At 39.3% G+C, this 23,382-nt stretch overlaps 1 protein-coding gene across 2 annotated transcripts in view; it reads right to left on the bottom strand.

The window, feature by feature from the left end:
• The window catches only part of LOC124722952 (sarcosine dehydrogenase, mitochondrial), a 275,416-nt gene that overhangs the window by 169,390 nt on the left and 82,644 nt on the right, over positions 1 to 23,382 (bottom strand). For both annotated transcript variants that reach the window (XM_047248117.1, XM_047248118.1), the window contains exon 3: positions 12,348 to 12,483. In XM_047248117.1, the coding sequence (XP_047104073.1) occupies positions 12,348 to 12,483 (136 nt within the window). The remainder of the gene's footprint in view (positions 1 to 12,347; positions 12,484 to 23,382) is intronic.

Here is a 23,382-nt window from a genome sequence, read left to right as displayed (position 1 = left end):
ATTCGAGCCTTCATCACTGACGAACAGCAGTCAGCATGAGTGCATGAACTGGGCACTTGCTGCGGAGGCCCATACACTCTAATGTTCACTGAACGGTCATTGAGGAAACATTGTTGGCAGTCCCCTTGGTTCATCTTCATGATCAGTTGCTCAACAGTTGCACACCTATTCACCTACCCATATCTCCACAGCTGTCGTTCATCCTGCATCTATGGCCTGTGGTGCCCTGGTGCCAGTTTTAGATAGTGCCATTTTGCCATGCATGGTATACTTTAATTACTGCAGCAGGCAAACAGGTTACAAACTTTACCGTTTTGGAAATGTTTCCACCCTTCACCCGAAAGAGAGAATCTTGGACGCTAGATAAATTGCTCTGTTTATGCATTATGACAATGGCTTCACTGTTTTCTGCATCCCTGTGACACACTTTATGTACCCTCCACAGCTAGTGTTGCCACCTGCTGTCTGTGTGTGTGTGCTCAGGATATACTCCCAAACCCATTGATCAATTACAATGAAATTTGTCAGACAAACAGCAAACTTCGTGAGCACCAGTTTACAATCTCCTAGCGCCTGCAGGGGCAGAGGTAATGGGAAAGAACAGTTTTTCAGCTCCTAACATGTAGGCTATCCTGCAAGACAGGCACATTGTGTGGGAGTAGTGTCAGTCTGTCTAAACAACCTCGTTTGCAGAGAAGCCTTCATGTCAGAGACAAGAAACTTTTTCCAGAAACCAGTGTGTAGGCTACCTGCAGCATGGGCATGTTGTGCGAGTAGTTTTGGCCTGCTTTATCAACTTGTTTTGCATGGGCCATGTAAGTGGATGGGCACAGCTGGGGAAAGGATGAGGTAGATAGAGAAGGGAATGGACAGAGGAAGAGGGGCAAGAGGTTATCGATAGGAAGGGAAGGGGGGATGGAGATGAGGGACAGAAAAAAATGGCAGGATGAGAGGGGGAAGATGTGGACAGAGACAGTATAGAGGAGGAAATAGTCAGAAAGAGGAAGAGGAGGAGGTGGACAGAGAGTACTCTACAGCACTGGCCCCTTACTTAGTTTGCATTTATGGTGAATCTCTCAACCATCCAAAAGTCCCAAACCATGAGAATAAGTTCAAGTGTCTCCTGTATATAAGAAGGGTAAAAGAATGAACCCGAAAAATTACAGACCAACATTCTTAACATCAATTTGCTGTAGAATTCTTGAACATATTCTCAGTTTGAATGCAATTAATTTCCTTCAGACCAAAAAGCTTATGTCCATGAATCAGCATCATCATGCATGCGAAACTCAGAGTACCCTTTTCTCATATGATGCATTGATAACTACTGATGAAGCACAACAGGCAGATTCCACATTTCTAGATTTCTGAAAAGCATTTCACTTGCTGCCCCATTGCTGACTATTAACAAGGGTACAAACATATGAAATAGGTTCCCAGATATGTGAGTGGCTCAGTGATGTCTTAAGTAACAGAACCCAGTACGTCGCCACTGATGGCGAGTGCTCATCAGAGACAAGGGTATCATCAAGAGTGCCCTAGAGAAGTGTGACAGAACCACTATTATTTCCTATACACACAAATGGTCTGTTGTATAGAGTTGGCAGCAATCTGCAGTTGTTTGCTGTTGATGCTGTGGTCTATGGAAAGGCATCAAAGTTGAGCGACTGTAGGAGACAAGATGGCTTAGACAAAATTTCTAGATAGTATGATGAATAGTAGTTACACTATGCAATCAAATGTATCCAGACACCCCCAAATACATATGCTTTTCATATTAGATCATTGTGCTGCCACCTATTGCCAGGTACTCCTTATCAGTGACCACAGTAGTCATTAGACATCGTGAGAGAGCAGGATGGGGTACTCCGCGGAACTCACAGATGTGGTCAGGTGATTGGATGTCACACGTCTGTATGCAAGATTTCCACACTCCTAAACATCCATAGGTCCACTGTTTGCAATGTGATAGTGAAGTGGAAACGTGAAGGGACACACAGCAGAAATACATATAGGCCGACTTTGTTTGTTGACTGACAGAGACTGCCGACAGATGAAGAGGATTGTAATGTGTAATAGGCAGACAACTATCCAGACCATCACACAGGAATTCCAAACTGCATCAGGATCCACTGCAAGTGCTATGACAGTTAGGCAGGAGGTGAGAAAACTTGGATTTCTTGGTCAAGCGGCTGCCCATAAGCCACACATCACACCGGTAAATGCCAAATGATGCCTCACTTGGTGTAAGGAGCATAAACATTGGATGATTGAACAGTGGAAAAACGTTGTGTGGAGTGACAAATCATGGTACACAATGTGGCGATCCAATGGCAGCAAGTGGGTGTGGCTAATGGCCAGCATGTGTAGTGCCAACAGCAAAATTTGGAGGCGGTGGTGTTATGCTGTGGTCATGTTTTTCATGAAGGGCCTTGCACCCCTTGTTGTTTTGCATGGCACTATCACAGCACAAGCCTACATTGATATTTTAAGCACCTTCTTGTTTCCCACTGTTGAAGAGCAATTTGAGGATGGTGACTGCATCTTTCAACATGATCGAGCACCTGTTCATAATGCACGGCCTCTGGCAGAGTGGATAGATGGCAATAACATCCCTGTAATAGACTGGCCTGCACAGAGTCCTGACCTGAATCCTATAGAACACCTTTGGGATGTTTTGGAACACCGACTTCATGCCAGGCCTCAGCAACCAACATTGATGCCTCTCTTCAGTGTAGCACTCCATGAATAATGGGCTGCTATTCCCCAAGAAACCTTCCAGCACCTGATTGAACGTATGCCTGTGAGAGTGGAAGCCATCATCAAAGCTAATGGTGTGCCAACACCATATTGAATTCCAGCATTACCAACGTAGGGAGACGCGAAATTGTAAGTCATTTTCATCCATGTGTCCGGACACTTTTAATCATATATTGTAGCTCTAAATGTAGAAAAAATGTAATTGAATGCAGATGAGTAGGAAAAACAAACCCATAATGTTTGGATACAGCATTACCAGTTTTCTATTTGATGCAGTCACATCATTTAAATATCTGAGTGTCACATTACAAACTGACAGAAAATGGAATGATCATGTGAGGATTGTAGTAGGAAAGGGGAATGGTCAACTTCAGTTTATTGGGAGAATTATAGGAAAATGTGGTTCATCTGTAAAGATGACAGCATATAGGATGCTAGTGCGAGCTATTCTTGAGTACTGCTTGAGTGTTTGGGATCTACAGAATGATTCTGCTCCACTCAACTTACATTTCACATAAGGACCACACAGATAAGTTACAAGAAATTAGGGCTCATGCAGAGGAATGCAGACAGTCATTTTTCCATTACTCTATTTGTGAATGGTACAGGAAAGTAAGTGACTATCAGCAGCACAGAGTACCCTCTGCGGTTCACTGTCTGGTGGCTTGCAGAGTATGTATGTAGATGTAAATGTAAAGGAAATGGTGCCGGAGGAAATGTATAGAGAGAGGTGGAGAGGAGAAGATGGACAGGGAGATGGGAGTTGAGGAGCTGGACCGGGAGAGAGGGGGGAGGAGGAAATGGATGGAGATTGTGTGGAGGAGGAAATAGTCAGAGAAAGGGGGTGGAAGAGGTGAACAGACAGAGGGAAGGAGGCAGAGATGCAGGAAGCAAGTGGAAGATGTACAGAGGTAGTGGGCAGGTGGAGAAGGAAGAAAGGGAATAGGAGATGGACAGAGAGAAGGGGAGAAGGATACTGATGGAGGAATGGGCAGGAGAGAAGGGGCTGAGGTGGTGGCCAAAGAGTGGAGGAAGGAGGAGATGGAGAGACAAAGAGCATGGGAGAAAGAGATGAACAGATAGAGATGGGAGGAAGAGGTGGACAAAGAGAAGGGGAGAGGGAGATGTGTTAAATATATGTGTCAAACGTGTACACAGGTGAAACTCTGGGGAATGGCTCGTCTTAAATGTTTTAGAACTGACAATATCAAAATTATTTCTAGTTAATTATACATCATTTTTTGAAATACACAATAGTGTAGTTGATTTACTCTATGTGACAAAGAGTTTCAGTTTAATTCCCACACTAAAAGATGCCACCAAGATTCACTATGGACTGTAAAACTACATTACACCAATTTTTTTATTCAAGAAGCATACTCTCCATACAATATCAAAGTACTAAATATGGGCTACAGTGTTCATGAGTCTCTGTTGTTAGCAATGGAATTATCTTCAGATAAAAGGCTACCCTTCAAAACCAGTGAGCACAGGGGCCTCAGTGATGGTAAATTAAGAAAGCATGCTGAAAAGTAATGTCTCCAATTTCTTATGTGAAAACTCTTACAGACTTTTACATAAAAGAAATGTTATTGCCGTCACTGTAGAATGTTGGATTTTGTTGACAGAGCCACAGCCTCACCTCTGCTTGCACCACTTCATCACTATCAAAAGAGAAGTCCTCAAAGGTATTCTTTATATTTTCGGCGGAGATGAAAATTGGATGGGACCAGTTTGAAACTGCATGGAAGTTGATTGGTGACAGTGAACCCAAGGTGCTGGATTGTTGTGTAGATGCCACAGCACTCACATGTGGGCAAACTCTTTGCATTTGAAATTTCATTACAGCATGCTGTTTCTCACACACTAACATAGTTATGTTACACACCTCCATGTCACTCACTACAATCTGGAGCACTCTAGCAGCACAGGGTTGCAAATATGCAGACATGAAGAATAAAGGTTTAGAATTTTAATAATATCTGTTTTATTTAAAAAGCTTTAGGTGTTTTCACAATAAAAATTTGGAGACATTACTTCTTAGTGTGCCCTCACATAAACTTGTGCTACCTACTAAATCAGGAAACTTGGAATGAGATGTTCAATGAAAGTGATGCAAAACAGAATTTTCAATAAATTTCATGGATCATACAATTATAATTTTGATATAGCCTTCTTACTTAAGTAATCTAGATTAAAATCAGTTGTAAACAAAAGCTGAATTACAGCTGGCATAAAAACCCCCTGTGCAAAGATACGAGTTTTGCATTCATGTAAAAAAATGCAAACCTGTAATTATTATAAATGCAAAATTATATCAAAGAGTAGACCTCTACAGAAAGATCTACCACAAAGTTATTAGAGATGCAAGAAAGAGGTAATGATGAATATATCTGGAAATAATAATAATAAAAAAAAAAAAAGACACAGGACACTTGGAATATCATCATATAGTGTCAAAAAGCATTACCCTGAAACTTCAGAATATAAGTATGTGATACCAAATCAGTAGCTAACATTATTAAAGGGTTCATTAGAAAATAGCAAATTATTTGATGCAAAATGACTTTCAAACTCTTAATATGCAACACACTGAAAGCTGAAATCCTCCCAGAGAGTCTATGTTTCTCAAACAGGTCACACGTGATGAGCTCATAATGGCAATGACTTCATTAAAGAAGTTTTCAAGTGGTTTTTGCAACATCCTAAACTGTATTATAAACTGTACAGGATATTGTATTGATGAACCTCTGAAGCGTCTTATTAATCACTTCTATTTCGCAGGCGCATTTAGCAATCTTCTGGAGGTTGTGAAGGTCACCCCCTTGTACTAAAAGGGAACCAGAGACTAATGTTAACAATTAAATGGCTGTATCTCAGCTTAGCAGCTTCTCAAAGATATATGAAAAGCTCTTGTATAATAGAGTGCTAGAGTTTATAAACAAAAAATTACTGTTGCCAAATCATCAGCATGGCTTCAGGCAATCTACATACACAATCACAGCTATCAATGAATACCTGCACACTACCCTCAAAGCTATATATGAAAAGGAAATGGCTACTGGAATATTTTTGTGACCATCCAAAGTGTTTGACATTACAAATCATGTTACTCTATTAAATAAGTTAGCATAAAAGAAAATTAGAGGTATTAAAATGAATGAATTAAATTGTGTCTTACTAATCAGCAACAAAAGGACATCTTAAGAAGAAAAAATACTCATCAGGAAAAGCTATAAGTAAATGTGGTATGTAACAGGGGTTGACACTGGCCCTGTTCTCTTTCTCTAGCATATATAGATGATATAAGTAATACTGTTGGTGGTAAACAGAAAATCTATTGTGGATGACACCAATGACACCAAAATTTTATTACATGTTTACAAGGAAAAGACCTTTAGTCATTATAAAATACCTAATTGGTTTTTTATTCAGTAATTCATTTCCTCTCCTAAAGACCTATTCAAAAATGTATTACAGTGTACCATTCACTGAAAGATGCTGTTATTAATTACATAACACAACATTGGCTTTGAGCCCGTGATCACAAACTCATCCACTTGCTGGAGTTGTCAGAAAACAAATGAAAACCAAGTAAAAACATAACACAAAATTGACTTTGACTTTCCTGTACCATTGCCCAGGAGTAGAACATTCAAAGGTGCTCAAATTGGTGACCCTGGACACCAATACACTGGTGCACTCATTGAATGAAAGAATTATTTACTGCTTCCATTGTTGCCTACTGAAGAAAATTACAAGCAAGCACAGTACGTTCCTGCATATCCTCTGGAGTTGTTGGAATACTGTGATAGACAACGTCTTTAAGGCATCCTCAAAGCAAAAAGTCCAGAGGATTTAAATCAGGAGACCTAGCAGGCCAATTAACTGTTCCTCCTCGACCAATCCATCTGGCAGGATACCTTTGGTTCAGAACATGATGTGCGCATATAGTTTAGTACTGATTGCATGGTAAATAGGTGTATTAGTGTGCCTTTTAAGTGTACCATTAAAGGTTTCATTTTTCTTTATGTAATATAGCAGAAAACGCGAAAAGATCGTACAGTTGTATTTTCTGTTTACGTTTTGCTGCAGCAAATCTATAGAATTTCGTTTAGTTGTTCCTTGCTCTCTCCAGCAATTTAACTTAGCGTACCTCTTCATTATTTAACTAGCATTTCCGGAAAGTAGCATAAAGTTTAAGTTGTTGTTTCACAAACTTTGCACTGTTGCTTTTGTTTACACACAGTTGTGTATAGGCCAAATTTGTGGAACCATATTTTTGTGTTGATCTGTAATTTAACTGACTTATTCTTAATAAACTATTATGTTTATCATGAGTGAAAAGTGCTTGACTTGCCGTAGAGTTGTTAGGTCGGGGCTTTGGTGTGATGGGTGCTGTAGTTTTTTCCATGTGGGTGACTGTAGTGGCGTGGGAATAGGGGAAGTAAATGAGACTCATCAGTAGTTTTGTAGGATTTGTAATAGAGATAGGAAGATACTAGAACAGGAGGGGAAAATTGCCACCCTTCATGCTGAGTTAGACAAGGCCAGGGGAGATCTCGACAGGTTAAGGAGGGAGAAGGGTAAAGAGAGGTGGGAAGTGGCAACAGGCAACAGGAGGAACCAGCCTAGAAATTTGTCTGACAGCTTTGTGGTGAATGTGGAAAATAGATTTGGCCTGTTGCTTCAGTTAGAAGCTGGTGAGCCTCAAGCAGTTGCAGGTGTAGACAGGGCACAACAAACTTTCAGCAGCAAATTGAAAAGCAAGAATGTAGGGAAATCAGTAAAGAGAAAGAAAGTGTTGTTGTTAGGTAGTTCCCATGGAAGAGGTGTTGGCCAACTTTTGCAGGATGAACTAGGATCAGAATACCAGGTCACCAGGGAGGAGTTTCTGACAGAGGATTTAGGATCACTTTGCAAAGATTTCACTAAGGAAGACACCGTGGTTATAGTGGGTGGGGCACGTAACAGTATTGACAGATATCCTGGGTACCGTATAGAGTGTGACCTGGTAAGGATTTCATCAGCATCGAAGCATACTAGTGTTGAGTTTGCATCTGTTCTTGGGCGCCATGACCGACCTCATTTGAACTCTTCTGTCAAGAGAGTTAATTTGGAGCTGGAACGGCTGCTTATGTCGGGTGCAGAGTCACACATTGGTGTGGTTCCTGTTGATTCTCTCAATAGGTGGGATTATACTAGGCATGGCCTTCACCTCAACAGGAAGGGGAAGGGTAAATTGGCTGGGGAAATAGCAGGAAAGTTAAAGGGGGGAGGCACTGTCATGAGTGGTAAAATACCAGTGGTTATAGGGTTCAGAAAAGACCATTTTTTTAGGGTAGGGGGGACAGAAAGAAAGAAAATTTTCAGAGAGGTTAGAACTGAGACAAACCTTCAGTTTGAGAAAGAAACCAAAAAACATAATTCTAGTTTATTACATCAGCATAAACAGCCATTGGTTAAGAATTTTCAACGGTCAGCAGATATTTTAACTCTACCCAATTTTAACTCAGTCAATGTGAAATGTCAGCTATCTTTATTGCACCAGAATATTCGAGGACTGAGATATAAAATTAATAAATTACCTGCATAGATGAATTAGAGTCTTTATTTTAAATTTAGTGCATTAGTATTTGTAAACTATTCTTTCATATAGCGTTCATTAAAAAAATGATGATCATTCCACTTGGGACCTGTGGAATGGTAAAGGGAAGCTATTATAGACATATTATACTTTATTCTCAAGGGGTTTCTTTTTATTGTGATGTTACTTTCTGTCAGTTGCATTATTTTATTAGGGACACGTCAGTTAACTGTTCTATTTATATATTTTTGTAGAATGAAATTGTCACTTGAATTCACAAAGCCAGGTAAGCATCCAGAAGGTTTTAATTTGCCTTCAGAAAATCTTGTGCACATGTACCACTCATTCCTAAGAAAGGCAAAAATGTTATATCCAGTCTCCACTATGATGACAGTGTTGATGAAGAGATAGACAAAGCAGAAACTATAGTTATGTACAACAAGACGAAAAGTGGTGTAGACATGTGTGACAATTGTATGTTGTCTACAGCTGCACAAGACATGCTTGCTGATTGCCTATGGTCATATTTTACTCCCTACTGAAAGTTGGAGGCATCAGTTCTGTAGTCATTCATGCTTCCAGTAACTCAGACAGCTGCACTAGAATAAGTGATTTCCTGCACCTTTTGTCTTACCAGTTTGTTTCAGAACATATAGGAGTCCAAGCTGCTGTAGAAATTTAAACATAGTAAATTATATATTCACAATTACTTTGTTGATTTTTACTTGCAAATGTAGATTTACCTCCATGCAGACCGACAGTTCTAAAACTAAAATGGAACCTTGTGGGGGACCTCACATGTAGTTAGTTCCCAGTTGGATGATGCCTGATAGCTTGATACATGTCTCTTTCCTAATAACACCCTTTGTTTCCTGCCAGAGATATGAGATTTGAACCATTTTGCAGCATTTTCTGTTACTCTATAATATTCCAATTCACTTAAAAGGATATTGTGATTTACACAGTCAAATGCCCTTGACAGATCACAAAATATACCAGCTGCCTGCAATTTTTTACCTAACAAATTAAGCACATTTTCACTGTAAGTGTAGATAGCGTTCTCAATATCAGAACCCTTTAGAAATCCAAACTGTAACTTTGACAGTATGTTAATCGAGATAAGATGGTTATAAAGCCAATTGTACATTACTTTTTCTAAGATTTTTGGGAATGGTGGCAAAAGTGAAATAGTACAGAAATTTGATGCAATTTCTTTATCTCCCTTCTGAAACAGTGCCTTAACTTCAGCATATTTTAACCATTCATGAAATATTCCACTGATAAACGACTGGTTACACAGATAACTTAATATGTAACTTAACTCAGAATCACATTCTTTAATTAACTTTGTTGATATTTCATCTTACCCACTAGATGTTTTTGATTTTAAAGATTTTATGATGGACATTATTTCTGCTGGGGTAGTGAGGGTCAAATTCATATTATGGAAGTTACTTAAAATGTCTGGTCTGAGGTATTCCACAGCAGCATCTACCAGACCTGGCAACTGCATCTTTTCAGTAACAGTTATGACATGTCTATTAAAAAGTTCTGCAACACTATACACATCTGGCACCAATGTGTCATTTACTCTTAATGCTATTTGTCCCTCTTCATGTCTCGTTCTACCGGTCTCCTCCTTCACTATATCCCATATTGTCTTTATTTTGTTATCTGATATGACTGTCTTTTCCTTGTAATATATTTGCTTTGATGTCTGTATTACAGTCCTTAATATTTTGGAGTATTTCTTGTAATGTGCTATAGCATCAACATCAGAACTGTTTCGGATTGACAGATACATTTTTCTTTTTGTTTTACAAGATACCCCTATTCCTTGAGTAATCCATGGCTTCTTTGTACACTTTGCTCTAACGTTGGTAAGTTTTGGGGGAAAACAGTGTTCGAATAAGGTAAGCACTTTATTAGCAAAAGTGTTATATTTTTCATTCATGCCATGAGCACTGTAAACATCAGTCCAGTCAATGTCCAGTGAGTGTCCTAAAATAATCAATTTTTGGCTTATTGATTACCCTCTTGAGCTCAGATTTAACAGATTTTATATTCTGTTCAGTATTAACATTTAACAGAAGGAACTGCATGTCATGATCTGAGAGGCCATTGACTATTGGTTTTGTAATATAATTTTGTTCATTGGACTTTTCTATAATGATATTATCAATGGCTCTTTGTGAGCAATTTTCTACCCTAGTGGGAAACTTTACAGTGGGAATTAAGTTGAATGATAGTGTTACTAACTCAGATAAGTTTTTACTGGGAGAGTCTTTAAGGAAATCTACATTGAAACCACCAGCAACCACTATTTCTTTGTTTTTGGATGTTAAATGGGCCAGTACAGCTTCAAGGTGGTTTACGAACAGATTAAAGTTACCTGCAGGTGCTCGATATACACCTAATGTTATGAAGGATTTTTTGTGAAATTATACTTCTGTTGCACATGCTTCCATATGCTGTTCTAGGCAAAATTTATGAATGTCTATGTTCTTAAATTTATGACGGTTCCTGATGAATGTGGCAACTCCTCCTTTCTCCATTTCTGATCTACAAAAGTGAGATGCTAACCTAAACCCTGTAACACTTAAAAGTTCTATACCAGTGGCCACATGATGTTCAGAGAGGCAGATAATTTCAGCTGGGTTTGAAGACTCTAATTCATCTATGCAGACAATTAATTCATTAATTTTATTTCTCAGTCCTCGAATATTTTGATGCAATAAAGATAGCTGACATTTCACATTGACTGAGTTAAAATTGGGTAGAGTTAAGATATCTGCTGACTGTTGAAAATTCTTAACCAATGGCTGTTTATGCTGATGAATAAACTAGAATTATGTTTTTTGGTTTCTTTCTCAAACTGAAGGTTTGTCTCACGTGGGACTGTCAGTCCACAATTCTTGACCTTTCAGCATCACTGCTCTAGTCAGAATGAAACAAAGTAATAACATACCACTGTTGGTAACAGGAAGGTACTCAGGTCATGTGATTACTTCATCTGAAGAGATGAAGAAGAAAGGAAAGATACATCTATGCAGACTGTCAATCTGCATGTGACTATTGCAGGGTAATTTTATCCTCGTGCATTTTAGGTGAAATCAGAACTCCGTCTGAAATAGGAATATGTTTACAGAACAGATAATGTTTTTGTCTAAACTGAGTGCTTTATAAATGTCTTCTTGGAGTTCTTCCTCTTGTAGGCTGGACGGAATGAATTATACCTCAGGAACTAAGGTCAGCATAGTGCTCAGAGCCATTTGAGCCAACTAAGGTCATGTGTACCTTGCATGCATTAATTCTGTAACAGTCTGGCAGTCTGGCAGTAAATCCTTAGCCTAAAGTTTGCCAAAAATCTGATGATATTAGTAGTAGATGAATATGATGTGCATTATATGTTATACTGATTAAGACTTGAGCATTAGAACTGGGTCTGATAAGGAATCAAATAAGGCAGAAAATTTCACAGTTCAAGGCAATGACACACTTAAAAGAAGATTAACATTATGAATACTTCTAATTACAGCTAAAATTACCATACACATAAATACCATAATAATAAGATATAGTTAGCTTTATATACAAGATTAATTAAATTTAAGTCATTTAATTCTGATACAGTCCATTTTTGTCTGGATGTATTAGTAAGGATTATGATCTTAGTCCTTTTTGTAATATACAACAGCTATACCAGCTTCTAGTTATTTCCAAACACAATGATAACGAGAATAAATGGCGATGATTTGGAAAGAAGTAACATGACAAAATGTACCCTCACACAAATACACCTTCCACACCAAAATCTAGCATACTGCTAGCTATACTAGTACACAATTGGTCAGTAAAATAACAGAAGTAATGATGGCACAAGTATCCAGCTCTAGAAGGAAAATGTCCATAACTCGTTATAAATGAGATTATGATGCAAAACACAAGGTGTAATTTATAAATTAATTCTCAAATTAAAAAGAAAACCATAGAGCATCACCTATTATGACGACATCAGCAGCTGAGGGAACATTTGGTTCTTCTGCTTTCTGGTTTTCCTTTTGCTTTGGTGGACCATTTTGCATGCATCTCACCAGCTTACTGAAGTCATTGCTTCCTTGTGGAATGAAGAATGCCTATAGAAACATAATAAAATGAGTTTTATAATACAGCAGAGTAACACACCACCACTAAGGAATATTTTATTCTAGTTTGATGTAAAAATGAGATACCATATTTTCTAAATAATTTGTTTATTAGCAAGTCAAAATTTAATGAGATGCTACAAGGTAAAGAATTTTTAAGGAGTTTATAAGAGATCACTTTTTACTAAGTTAAAAAAGAAAACAGGAACCATTTTAAAAATACCGGTACTTCATGTATTTAGTAAAGACTTTTGCCAATATTGAGAAACATAAATTGATTTGCAACTTGAGATCATACTGTTATCTTAAAGTTTTCCCTATTAACTATTTATAGATGCATGAAGAGATGAGCACACATGAAGTCTTTCTGCTACTTGTAAACTTTAATTATTGATATCATATTTTAGAAGTATGCTAAAATTATTTGTGTTACATTGATCAGTTGAGTGAGTGATAAGTTTATTCTTTGACAATTCACATTCTATGGATTCCATCTGCTTACCGCATAAATACTTATAAGTAAACATCTATGCATTTTACAGAGCGCATACAATTCCTTCTCAACATGGATATTAAGATGTATAGTAAAGCTGTACACAAAAGTCTGCCTCCATAGTTGAGTGTTCCAGGTAGATGGCTGCCATTTGGAGGACTAGATTCGATTACTGGTACTGCCAAAGATTATTCCTTGGTGGCAGGACTAGTAGGGGGTGCACTCAGCCTAGTGATGCCAACTGAGGACCTACCTGGCTGAGTAGTAGGGGCTCCATGGTCTGAAAATTCTGCAAAACAGCCAGGAGACCAGTGTGCACAGCACATGCCCTTCCATCATATATCTGAATGACACCACATGGCAGAGAATGACATGGCGGCCACTAGATACCCCTTGCCTCATTTCAGACCCAACAGTTTCCATTTTTACTTCTATATTCACATCTATATGCTGCAAGCCACATTACAGTGTGTGCCAGAGAACAGTTTTTATACCACTGCCACTTCCCTCTTTTGCTATATCAGTGGTGAATAGTTTGTGGGAAGAACAATTACAGGTAAGCCTTTGTGTGTGTGATCAAATCTCTCTAATTTTATCTTCATGGTCTTTTCGTGAAATATTTGTAGGAGGATGAAATATGGACACTGATTGACACTTCTAAGAATGTATGCTCTCGTAATTTTACCAGTAGGCCAGATAGTGATGCAGAACACCTCTCTTGCAGCGTTTGGCAATGGAGTTGTCTGAGCTTAACAAATGAACCTGTAACAAAACACGCTGCTCTTCTTTGAATCTTCTCTTTTTTCTCTATCAATCCTGTCTGGTATGGATCCCATACTGATGAGCAGTATTCAAGTATTGGTCGAACTCATGTTTTGTAAGCTACTTCTTTTGCTGGTGGACTACATCTCCTGAGGACGCTTCCCATGAATCTCAGTCTGGCAACAGCCTTACCCGTGATTAATTTTATGTGGTCGATCCATTACAAACCATTCTGTACGCATACACCTAAACATTTTATGGAAGTTATTGCTTCCTGTGACTGTCCTACAATCGTATAATCAAAGAGTAAAGGGTTTTTCTGTCTGTGTATTCACGATGAGTTACATTTGTTTATGTTAAGGGTCACTTGCTCCTCCTTGCAGCAAGTGACGATCCTCTGCAAGTCTTCCTGGATTTGGCTACAGTTTTCTAGTGTTGTGACTTCTCTGTATACGACAGCATCATCCACGTTCAGCCCTACTGAACTTCTGACGTTAGCTGTTAGGTTATTCATATATCTCTGAAAAGTAATGGTTCTACAACACTCTCTTGAGGCACATCCAAAGTTACTTTTACATCTGAAGACTTCTCTCTGTTGAGAATGTCATAATGTGTTCTGTTTGCTAGACACTATTCAATCTACATAGTTGGTCTGATATTCTGTACGCTCATATTTTGCACATTAGATCACAGTACGGAACTGTAGACCTAACAAATGCCTTCTGAAAGTCAAGGAGCAGGGCATCTGTCTGGGCACTTGTGTCTACCGCTTTCTGGGGCTCATGGACGAAAAGAGTGAGCTACGTTTCATAGGGTCACTATTTTCTTCCTACAGAGGAGATTTTCGGTCTCCACAAATGTCATAAAACGCGATCATAAAACATGTTCTAGAATTCTATGAAAGACCAACATCAGAGCTATAGGTCTGTAGTGTTGCGCATCTGTTCAACAATCCTTCTTGAAAACAGGAATAAGTTGTGCTTTTTTCCAATCATTTGGAATGCTTCTCTCTTCCAGAGACCTATCGCTGAAAGACGGTTAAGTTGTCTCGCATACTCTGTGTAACATCAAACTGATAACCAGTCAGGTTCAATGGTCTTTTCTTCACTTAGTTTGATATCTGTAATTTTGACGTTCATGCGATGATTTAATGGAGGAACAACAGTGCAATCTTCCTCTGTGAAACAATTTTGGAAAAAGATGATTAGTATTTCGGCCTTTTCTGTCTCATCTTCTTTTTCAGCGTCACCATGATCACAGAGTGTCAGAATAGGTCGCTTTGATCCAAATGCTGATTTAATACTTTGTTGCCTGTTGGCATTTCTAAGTACCATCTCTTTCGATTCTTGTTTATTCTGACTGCACACATAATACATGGTTATGATGAACTGGAAACATTTCACTGCCCCTTGCTGATCTTGTTCGCCAGTCAAAATGTACGTTTGTACAATTTTTGTTGGCAGCTGAAGGTTTGCTTTGGAGAGACCGTATTTGTTTTGTTTACTGTCATTCACCTGTTAGCAACATAGATATGACGAAGGTTAGGTCCTATTTTTTCCCTTACAGCTGTTTTGTTATATCTGTTGTTTTCATTTACGGAATAAGGCGAAAACCTTGTTGTACTTTAGAGTAGGCCTAGGCTACAGTATTTTTGCTGAAAATAGGGCTCCAAAGAGCTGTTCCTCAAATACCAGTTTCAAGTGACTGTATTGAGCTGATAATAATTGCAAATTGTGTTTTATATTATTAAACTGCACAGGTTCGTTAACGTTACTCATCTGACACTTACTTTCAACACATTTGGAAGTTAGGAAAAGTACTTCCATTGCAGTTTCCACATGATGGTGAATACTGAATTGAATTCTCTACATATTGACTTTCGAGTAAAATGGGACGAAGGTATTAAGTTAAGTGGAAAAGTAATCTGTAGCATGCTGTTGTGTGTGTCAGTGAAGACTAGGCTACTTTGCTTACATACATTGTCATTAGACATGCTCTAAGTTTTTATGATTGTGATGAGTAATTGGTATTTGAGCAAAAGCTCTTCGGTCACCTATTTTCAGCAAAAATACTGTACCTATCATGTACACAGAAACGAAATGTGAAGTTAAACTTGGCATTAGATGTGACTAATAATTTCCCTGATGTTCAAAAATGGCTCTGAACACTATGGGATTTCCCTGATGTCTCACAGCAAATAAGTCAGTCTGGAACCAATATTTCTTCTTGGTGAGACTGAAAATCTCAAAAGTGTGTTTGAAGATCAGATTCAACTATCCCTTTTGGTAACAATAAATTACTAGGACAACATCAGACACACTGATGCAGTTCTTCAATGATCCCAGTACGTCTAATTGCTTGACAATGTGGTAGGTATCTGTCAAACTATGATTTTGGCGTTAGACGTTTAAAAAAAAAAAAAATGGATCAAATGGCTCTGAGCACTATGGGACTTAACACCTGAGGTCATCAGTCCCCTAGAACTTAGAACTACTTAAACCTAACTAACCTAAGGACATCGCACACATCCATGCCCGAGGCAGGATTCGAACCTGTGACCATAGCGGTCGCGCGGTTCCAGACTGAAGTGCCTAGATGTTTCAGTTTTTAATTTTAACTACTGGATCATTTTAAGGTAATTCCCTATTTACGTCAAGTTTAACGTGGACTCCATGTCACGCTGCTCCTCAGCATCAATTTTCGCACTAAAAAAAACTCGTGCCCTCATTAGCTTCGAATACGGGATCTCTACAACCGTACAACCGCATTTAACTGACTGAGCCACAGCGATGCAGCTTCAAAAACACTCAATTTTACTATTTACTTTTCTCCAGAGGTTGGGAGGTTCACACTTTCAAAGAAAATAGACATAAATAGTTTCCGGAGATGCAGTAAATACACCAACTGAAGATATAATGAGACGCTCCTTTAATCCGTCTGCAAAAATGGCTACCGCATGTCGGTGTCTCGAACGACCGCAAAAGTCGATACTCGGCCACTGTCGTCTTCGATACAGCGTGTATACATCATAATGACGTCATGCGTGACTTTATCAGCGTGCAACCACGCTCACCCCATCTATGGCGCTGTCTCCAACGAGTCACAAACCAAATACCCCTGCCTGAGTGCCCGACCCTAGCTTCGTCATATTCCCGCGCCTCTATACAGCTCCACGCTGCCATCCGCCGCCATGCAGTGGAAGGCTACCGCCCACAAAGAACGTCTGCGTCGACGCGTCTGAGAATTAACCTCCCGCTATAATCAGTCTGTTTGTTTCAGATAAACTGAACTATATCTGATCGAGGTTGTCAATAAAGTGTTGTTTCAGCTGACTGGCTACCTTCATCCACCGACCCCCAGCAGAGATCCGCTCGTCCACACCTTCTAGCAGCACATGGTTACACTTGCACACGACACATATAGAACCTAAAGACAGTTTTGCAAATAAGAAGATGTACTGATACTTTGGTAATTTTTGTCGGTTTTAAAAAAGCTTATGATCCGCTAGAAAGATAGATATCACTCCATACTTAAGATAAATTCAAAATCAACGGCCAAACCAGAGTAATTATTCCACAGACCTTAACAGGTACAACTTCCAAAGTTAAATTCGTGGAAGAAACTTCAGAAACACTTCATATTCACATAGCTGTTCGCCAAGGAGACTTTCTCACTCACACTTAACATAACTTTGCATAAAACTGTGAAGACATGGGAAAACGAAATAAAAGGAATCCAATGCAGGGTTTAAAAAGAGCTGTCACATACGATCTCGCTATTCTGACGAACAATAGAGGAGAAGCCTATTGTGCCCTACAGAAGCCTTAAGAAATCTCACAGAAGACTGATCTACAAATCTCTTACGAGAAAACTCGATATATGAAATAGAGGGGCAAATAATTTCCACATTATAACTCGATGCAGGGAAGTATCACACGTTAAACACTTTAAATGTCTTGGAGAGGTCATCCAATCATCGTAATTGGACACAATAACCAATGAAGAAAAAATCTCAGAATTACAAAAGGCGTTTAAGCTCACGTGGAGTCATTACAATAAACAAATGTATCTCTGTCCATCCAAAACTAAAGCATTACTGAATAGCAGTTGTACCAGAAGTAGCTTACTTTAGGCTGCAGACACTGTTGTGTTTCATGACCAAACAAAAATAAGATAGATGAAAAATCAAAAAAGGAAAATTCTTAGAATAATATTCGAAGTAATTTATCGTGAAGAAAGTTTGCCGGCCGCTGTGACCAAGCGGTTCTGGGCGCTTCAGTCTGGAACCGCGCTGCTGCTACAGCCGCAGGTTCGAATCCTGCCTCGGGTATGGATGTGTGTGATGTCCCTAGGTTAGTTAGGTTTAAGTAGTTCTAAGTCTAGGGGACTGATGACCTCAGATGTTAAGTCCCGTAGTGCTTACAACCATTTGAACCATTTTGAAGAAAGTTTGATACTGAGGCCATCGAGAGAGATTTACAAACAGTCAACAATAATAATGGAGACCTTTGGGAAAGAAAGGCTGAAATTTTATGGACATATGCACAGGATGAACAAGAACAAGTTTACAAGGGAAATCTTCGAGGTTCACTTGTTACCAACGTTGTTTTGAGAACACAGCAGAAGTTCCGCTAGGAAGCCGTTACGCTTCCTCAATACAGTCGTGATCCATCCATATGCGATATCTGTCTTTTTGGAACCATGAACAAAAATTTCCTTGGTTGTCGATTTACTTCCAACGAAGAGGTGCACGCCTTGCTACAATCACGTCTGTGTGGGCAACCGTCAACATTTTTCCATAAGGGAATGACTTGTCTCACAGTGGGATTAATTTATTACCAGTTCTGGCGACTACTTTTGAAATAATAAACAGTTTACTAACTTTTTTCCAGGTGTCTCGTTTTCATTTGACTGCCCCATGTATATACGTAGGTTGGAACTTAAATAGTGGCAACACTGCTGCGGAGACACTATGCAATTGAATCTACTATTGTCGCTGATAGCAGACATTGGTGATATACCTAGCTTACCTCCGAGCAAATGGATTCGCACATCCCACGTACCGGCGAGCGCACAATCGAGGGAAACACAGTCACTTGAGGGCGAGCGCTCTAACGTAACGTAACTGTGATTGTGTTATCCTAACGCATTACGTTCCTCCACGGCAGACCGTCAATGCACAGTTTTACTGTTCGTCTTTGGAGCATGTCCTGCGACCAGCTTTGCGAAAGAAGCGGCGACACTTTCTGCGCAAACCACCCATCATTTTGCACGACAGTGAGCGTGCGTATACAGCGCAAGCTGTGGCTGCTCTGTACGGTCGATGGGACTGGGAAGTACTGTACCATCCACCATACTCCCCGGACTTAAGTCCTTGTGACTTTGATTTGATTCCGAAGATAAAGGAACCACTTCGTGGCATTCGCTTCATTACTGTCCCAGAGATTCGACAGGCAGTAGATCGCTCCATTCGCACTATCAACAAAACAGGCTCTGCTAACGGTATACTACGCCTTCCACATCGCTGGCAACGGGTTCTACACAACGCTGGTGACTACTTTGAAGGACAGTAACAGGTGCAAATATGTAACACTTTTGTATCGGCTGTGAATAAATAATTGCTACTATTTAAAGATAAGCCATCTCAAATATGTCCAGAATGAATAAATACAGCGAGGTGCTGTTTTCGCCAAGCTATAGCGGACAATATGGCGAATTTCCTGACGTTCGTAAGTATTTTTATTGTTTACAGTCGCCGAATTACGATATTGACTTTGTTTTTTCTAATGTAACTATATACTTTTATCTCTGGCATTTGAAATAAGCTTGTAAGAGAACTTAAACGATATAACATGTATGGGACTTGATCAAATAGTATCAAGATAACAGCGCGGCAAACCACTGCTCCGCCGTTAGAAGAGGTTCTACAAACGTCGTCCCAATAATATCAAATACAAGCAAAACGTAGCTCAGTTACGGATCGTGTGTTTATTACCATGGCTTTTATAGCAAGTAAGCACCTGGCTTATCTTGAGCATTGGTACATGCTATAAAATGAGTCTGGAGAAACAAAACCGCACGGTGAATTCCATCTGGAGTTAATGGTTGCCGTCATAAGGCAGTTCATTCTTTCTGGAGTCGTTTCCTTACATACGTTTTGCTTTAAATTACGACACAGATAAACGTATAGAAGTGTTAAGTTTGGTGAGTGTGCAGAGCATATTGCGTTTCCTGAAGGATTGTTCCAGTGCTCTCCAAATGTTATCTTAAGAGGGTCTGTCATTATATGTGTGGAATGGGAGCGTCATTCGTCATGTTGGTGCTACACTGATTGGCTTATGTCCAGTGGGACGTGTTCCAACAACTGTGGCAGCAGATTATCTTAGAAACTCGAGGTACTTGAGTATATTTAGATTCCCACAAATAAAACAGGAACCAATGACATGGATCTTGAAAAACACTCATCAAACTTCGATAGACCAAGAGCGTTGTTTTTATCCACTTCTTTGAGTCAGCGTGGATTTTCAACTGACAAATAGTGCCTACAACAAAATTTTACGTACCTGCGTCGCATCACTTTGTACTTCTCCTCGATAGCAACAATCGGATAACTGCAAGCAATTTTGGAAGTCATTGCCATGAATCTGTAGACGCAGCGAAATGTGAAGGGGATGAAATTTAATTTTCCCAGAAAACTCGTTTGGTTGATCCCTCTCGTATTTCTGAGATGCCTTTTAGTAATATTCGCGTTGTGTGTTACAGCTGCAAAAATGTTAGTCCCATTTCTTTCATCAGTTGATCTTCTTTTCCCTTATTTTATTCCCTTATTTTATTCTCCACACTTCCAATTTCTGGATACTCTTCAGCATACAACCGCAAAGACCTTCACGAGCAAATTACCTGATTGCTACAAAAGCAAAACACAGACTGATGAGCTTCAAGCGCACAGGTAAACACAAGAACCATAACTGTATTATATATATATATATATATATATATATATATATCTCTGTGTGTGTGTGTGTGTGTGTGTGTGTGTAAGAAATTTATGATATAGATGTATATGAACTAATTATGGCCGAATAACATATTGAAAGACTAATAGAACAGAAACAACCTGATTCAGAGGGAAAAAATGCAGCAAAAGACTGCTCTGGTAACAAACTTTGTAATATATGGAACTATTTGCTATGTATTGTTAGGTCTAGAAGATTTTTCCACAATGATGACGTATCATTTGGTGCCCTACCCTCCTAACTTGTATACTTACACGTGCATCAGCTTTTGTTACTAATTGTGCTAGGCTTACACTGAATATAAATCTTGCATTTGGGCGCCTCTGTTGTCGCCCTCAGCCTGGCTGCTGTGGTGGCCACTTGTGTTGCTTGGAATTTAAATTGAACCTGCATGTTGCTTAATTCTTTTGCATAAAAACTGTAGCGTGGAAGCTGTACACACTCAGAACTTTCAAAACATCTCACTTTTTAAACACCTCAATGTGTTAGCCCTGTTGTGAGTTTCAGGTACTGTTCAGGTGGCTCTTTCTTGCTGTGTGACAACGTTTTCACTCCTCATTATTATGAAATAACTGAGTATGGAAAGCATATGTGGTAAGTGTATTGTTCTTAGGCGTGAGCTATTGTACCCTACATCCATTATGGTTTTCCATTGGATTTGTCTATGTCATGGGCAAAACAAAGTGGTCGTTTATGTCTGTAAGAAGTTTATATTATGTCTTAATGTTTAAATAAAGGTACAGTAAAAAAAAGAAATAGCACATGATGTGCTAATTCTTTTTCCACATCCTTTGATATGTTCATGCCATTTTAATTACTGATCAACGAATTCACCCAGAATTGTTGTGCTGGTTAAACACATTTTGGTTTCATTATTTGCTTCAGGTCTTGTTATATTAGGTTCCTTGCTTATACAGGGCGAAGAAAAAATGCCGCCCTTGGAGGATGGCATGGGATTTCTCATACAGGTTCAAGACAAAAGTTTATCTAGCAAAATCAGATCGGGTACGTTTAGAAAACGAGGAGCTGGCAACTCTGTCATATCATACAGTGTATCAGAATGTTCAGAGGAAGGTGTATCACCCCCCTTCCCCCCTCCAACCCCCCCCCCCCCCCCCCCCCAAATTACTGTACCAGCCATCTTAGCTCACTGAGTAGCCTGCTGGGATGGTATACGCACCTCCACCATGGCGCTATGGTTCGTATCCTCATCAAGTTCCTTTTTTATTTTTTAGACGTCCATTCCCTGGTTCTCGTCGTTTGTAAGCAGGACATCATTTTATTATATGACAATACCCTATCACTTGACAGTGTGACCATTAAACTGCATGTAATGTGTCTAGCATACAGGCAGTGCACAACCATAACTGGTCCTTTCAGGTTAATGAAGGGCACCTTCCGGATGAAGTACACAAACAAAGAATATGTCGACATGCTTCTGGTGCTGGTGCATCCGATAACCAAACTGCTGCTGCTGCTCGTATGTATGCAGCACGGCACCCATAAAGGCGCCATTCCGATAACAATGTCTTCGTCACCTGGAGCAACACCCACGGGAAACCGATAATCTTTGTGCTCAATCAATGGGCGGAGGTAATCCAAAGCTAAGAAGTACTCCACAAACAGAGGAAGTGATTCTTGAAACCCTTCACCAATTACCTCGCCAATGTACCCGTGATATTCCAAGCAGTTCCATGTATCTCCAAGACTGTTTGTTGAATAAAGAACTTCATCCATAATTTTACACATTAAGTCAACCACTTTGGATACAGACGATTTTATTGCATCCATTATGATTTTCCATTGGATTTGTCTATGTCATGGGCAAAACAAAGTGGTCGTTTATGTCTGTAAGAAGTTTATATTATGTCTTAATGTTTAAATAAAGGTACAGTAAAAAAAGAAATACATACGATATCACATTGTGGAAGTGTAAACTTGTCACACTTTGATGATTTAACTGGAAAAATAAATTTTTGCCATGAACACGACTCGTCTCATTGAGCTAATGGGACACTTCTAGCACAGCACCGAGTTCCTGCTTCCTGTTCTTGGCCACGATGTATACGGTTACAGGTTACAGCATTTCCGGAGCCTCGTGTTTCAAATCTATTGACAGGACTTGGTTTTGTTAGATACGCTTTGTCTTGAGGAATCGCATGCTGGCCGCCAAGTGCGGCATTTTTTCTTCACCTTGTGCTGAAGTTCATGTTGTTATATATATATATTACGAGTTGCCCTATTATTCTTTGAGCGGTTACAGACTGCCATAAGTGCCTTTTCAGCTTTCACTCCTAACATTTCTGGTGTCCTGTCTAAAATTATTATATTGCTGTCATCATCAAATAACACTTTTTCTCTTGTGTAACCCCCGACGGGAAGTCATTAATGTAAATAAGAAACAGTACCATACTGGGCCTAATACACTCTCTTGAGGAACTTCAATGTTCACATATTCCGGATCTGAAAGTTGTATCACTACATATTTGGAGTCACATGCATGCTGTTTGCTAGGTAAGACCTAAACCTTTATTTACAACCATCAACATTCCCAGCGTATAAAGTTTACTTAGAAGGATTTCTTGATAAATGTATCAGATGCCTTACTGTGACATAGGA

This window comes from Schistocerca piceifrons, chromosome X (assembly GCF_021461385.2).
Source record: "Schistocerca piceifrons isolate TAMUIC-IGC-003096 chromosome X, iqSchPice1.1, whole genome shotgun sequence".
Taxonomy (NCBI): Eukaryota; Metazoa; Arthropoda; class Insecta; order Orthoptera; family Acrididae; genus Schistocerca; species Schistocerca piceifrons.
Note: the sequence above shows the minus strand (reverse complement) of the source record. Positions and strands in the feature narration are given on the sequence as shown.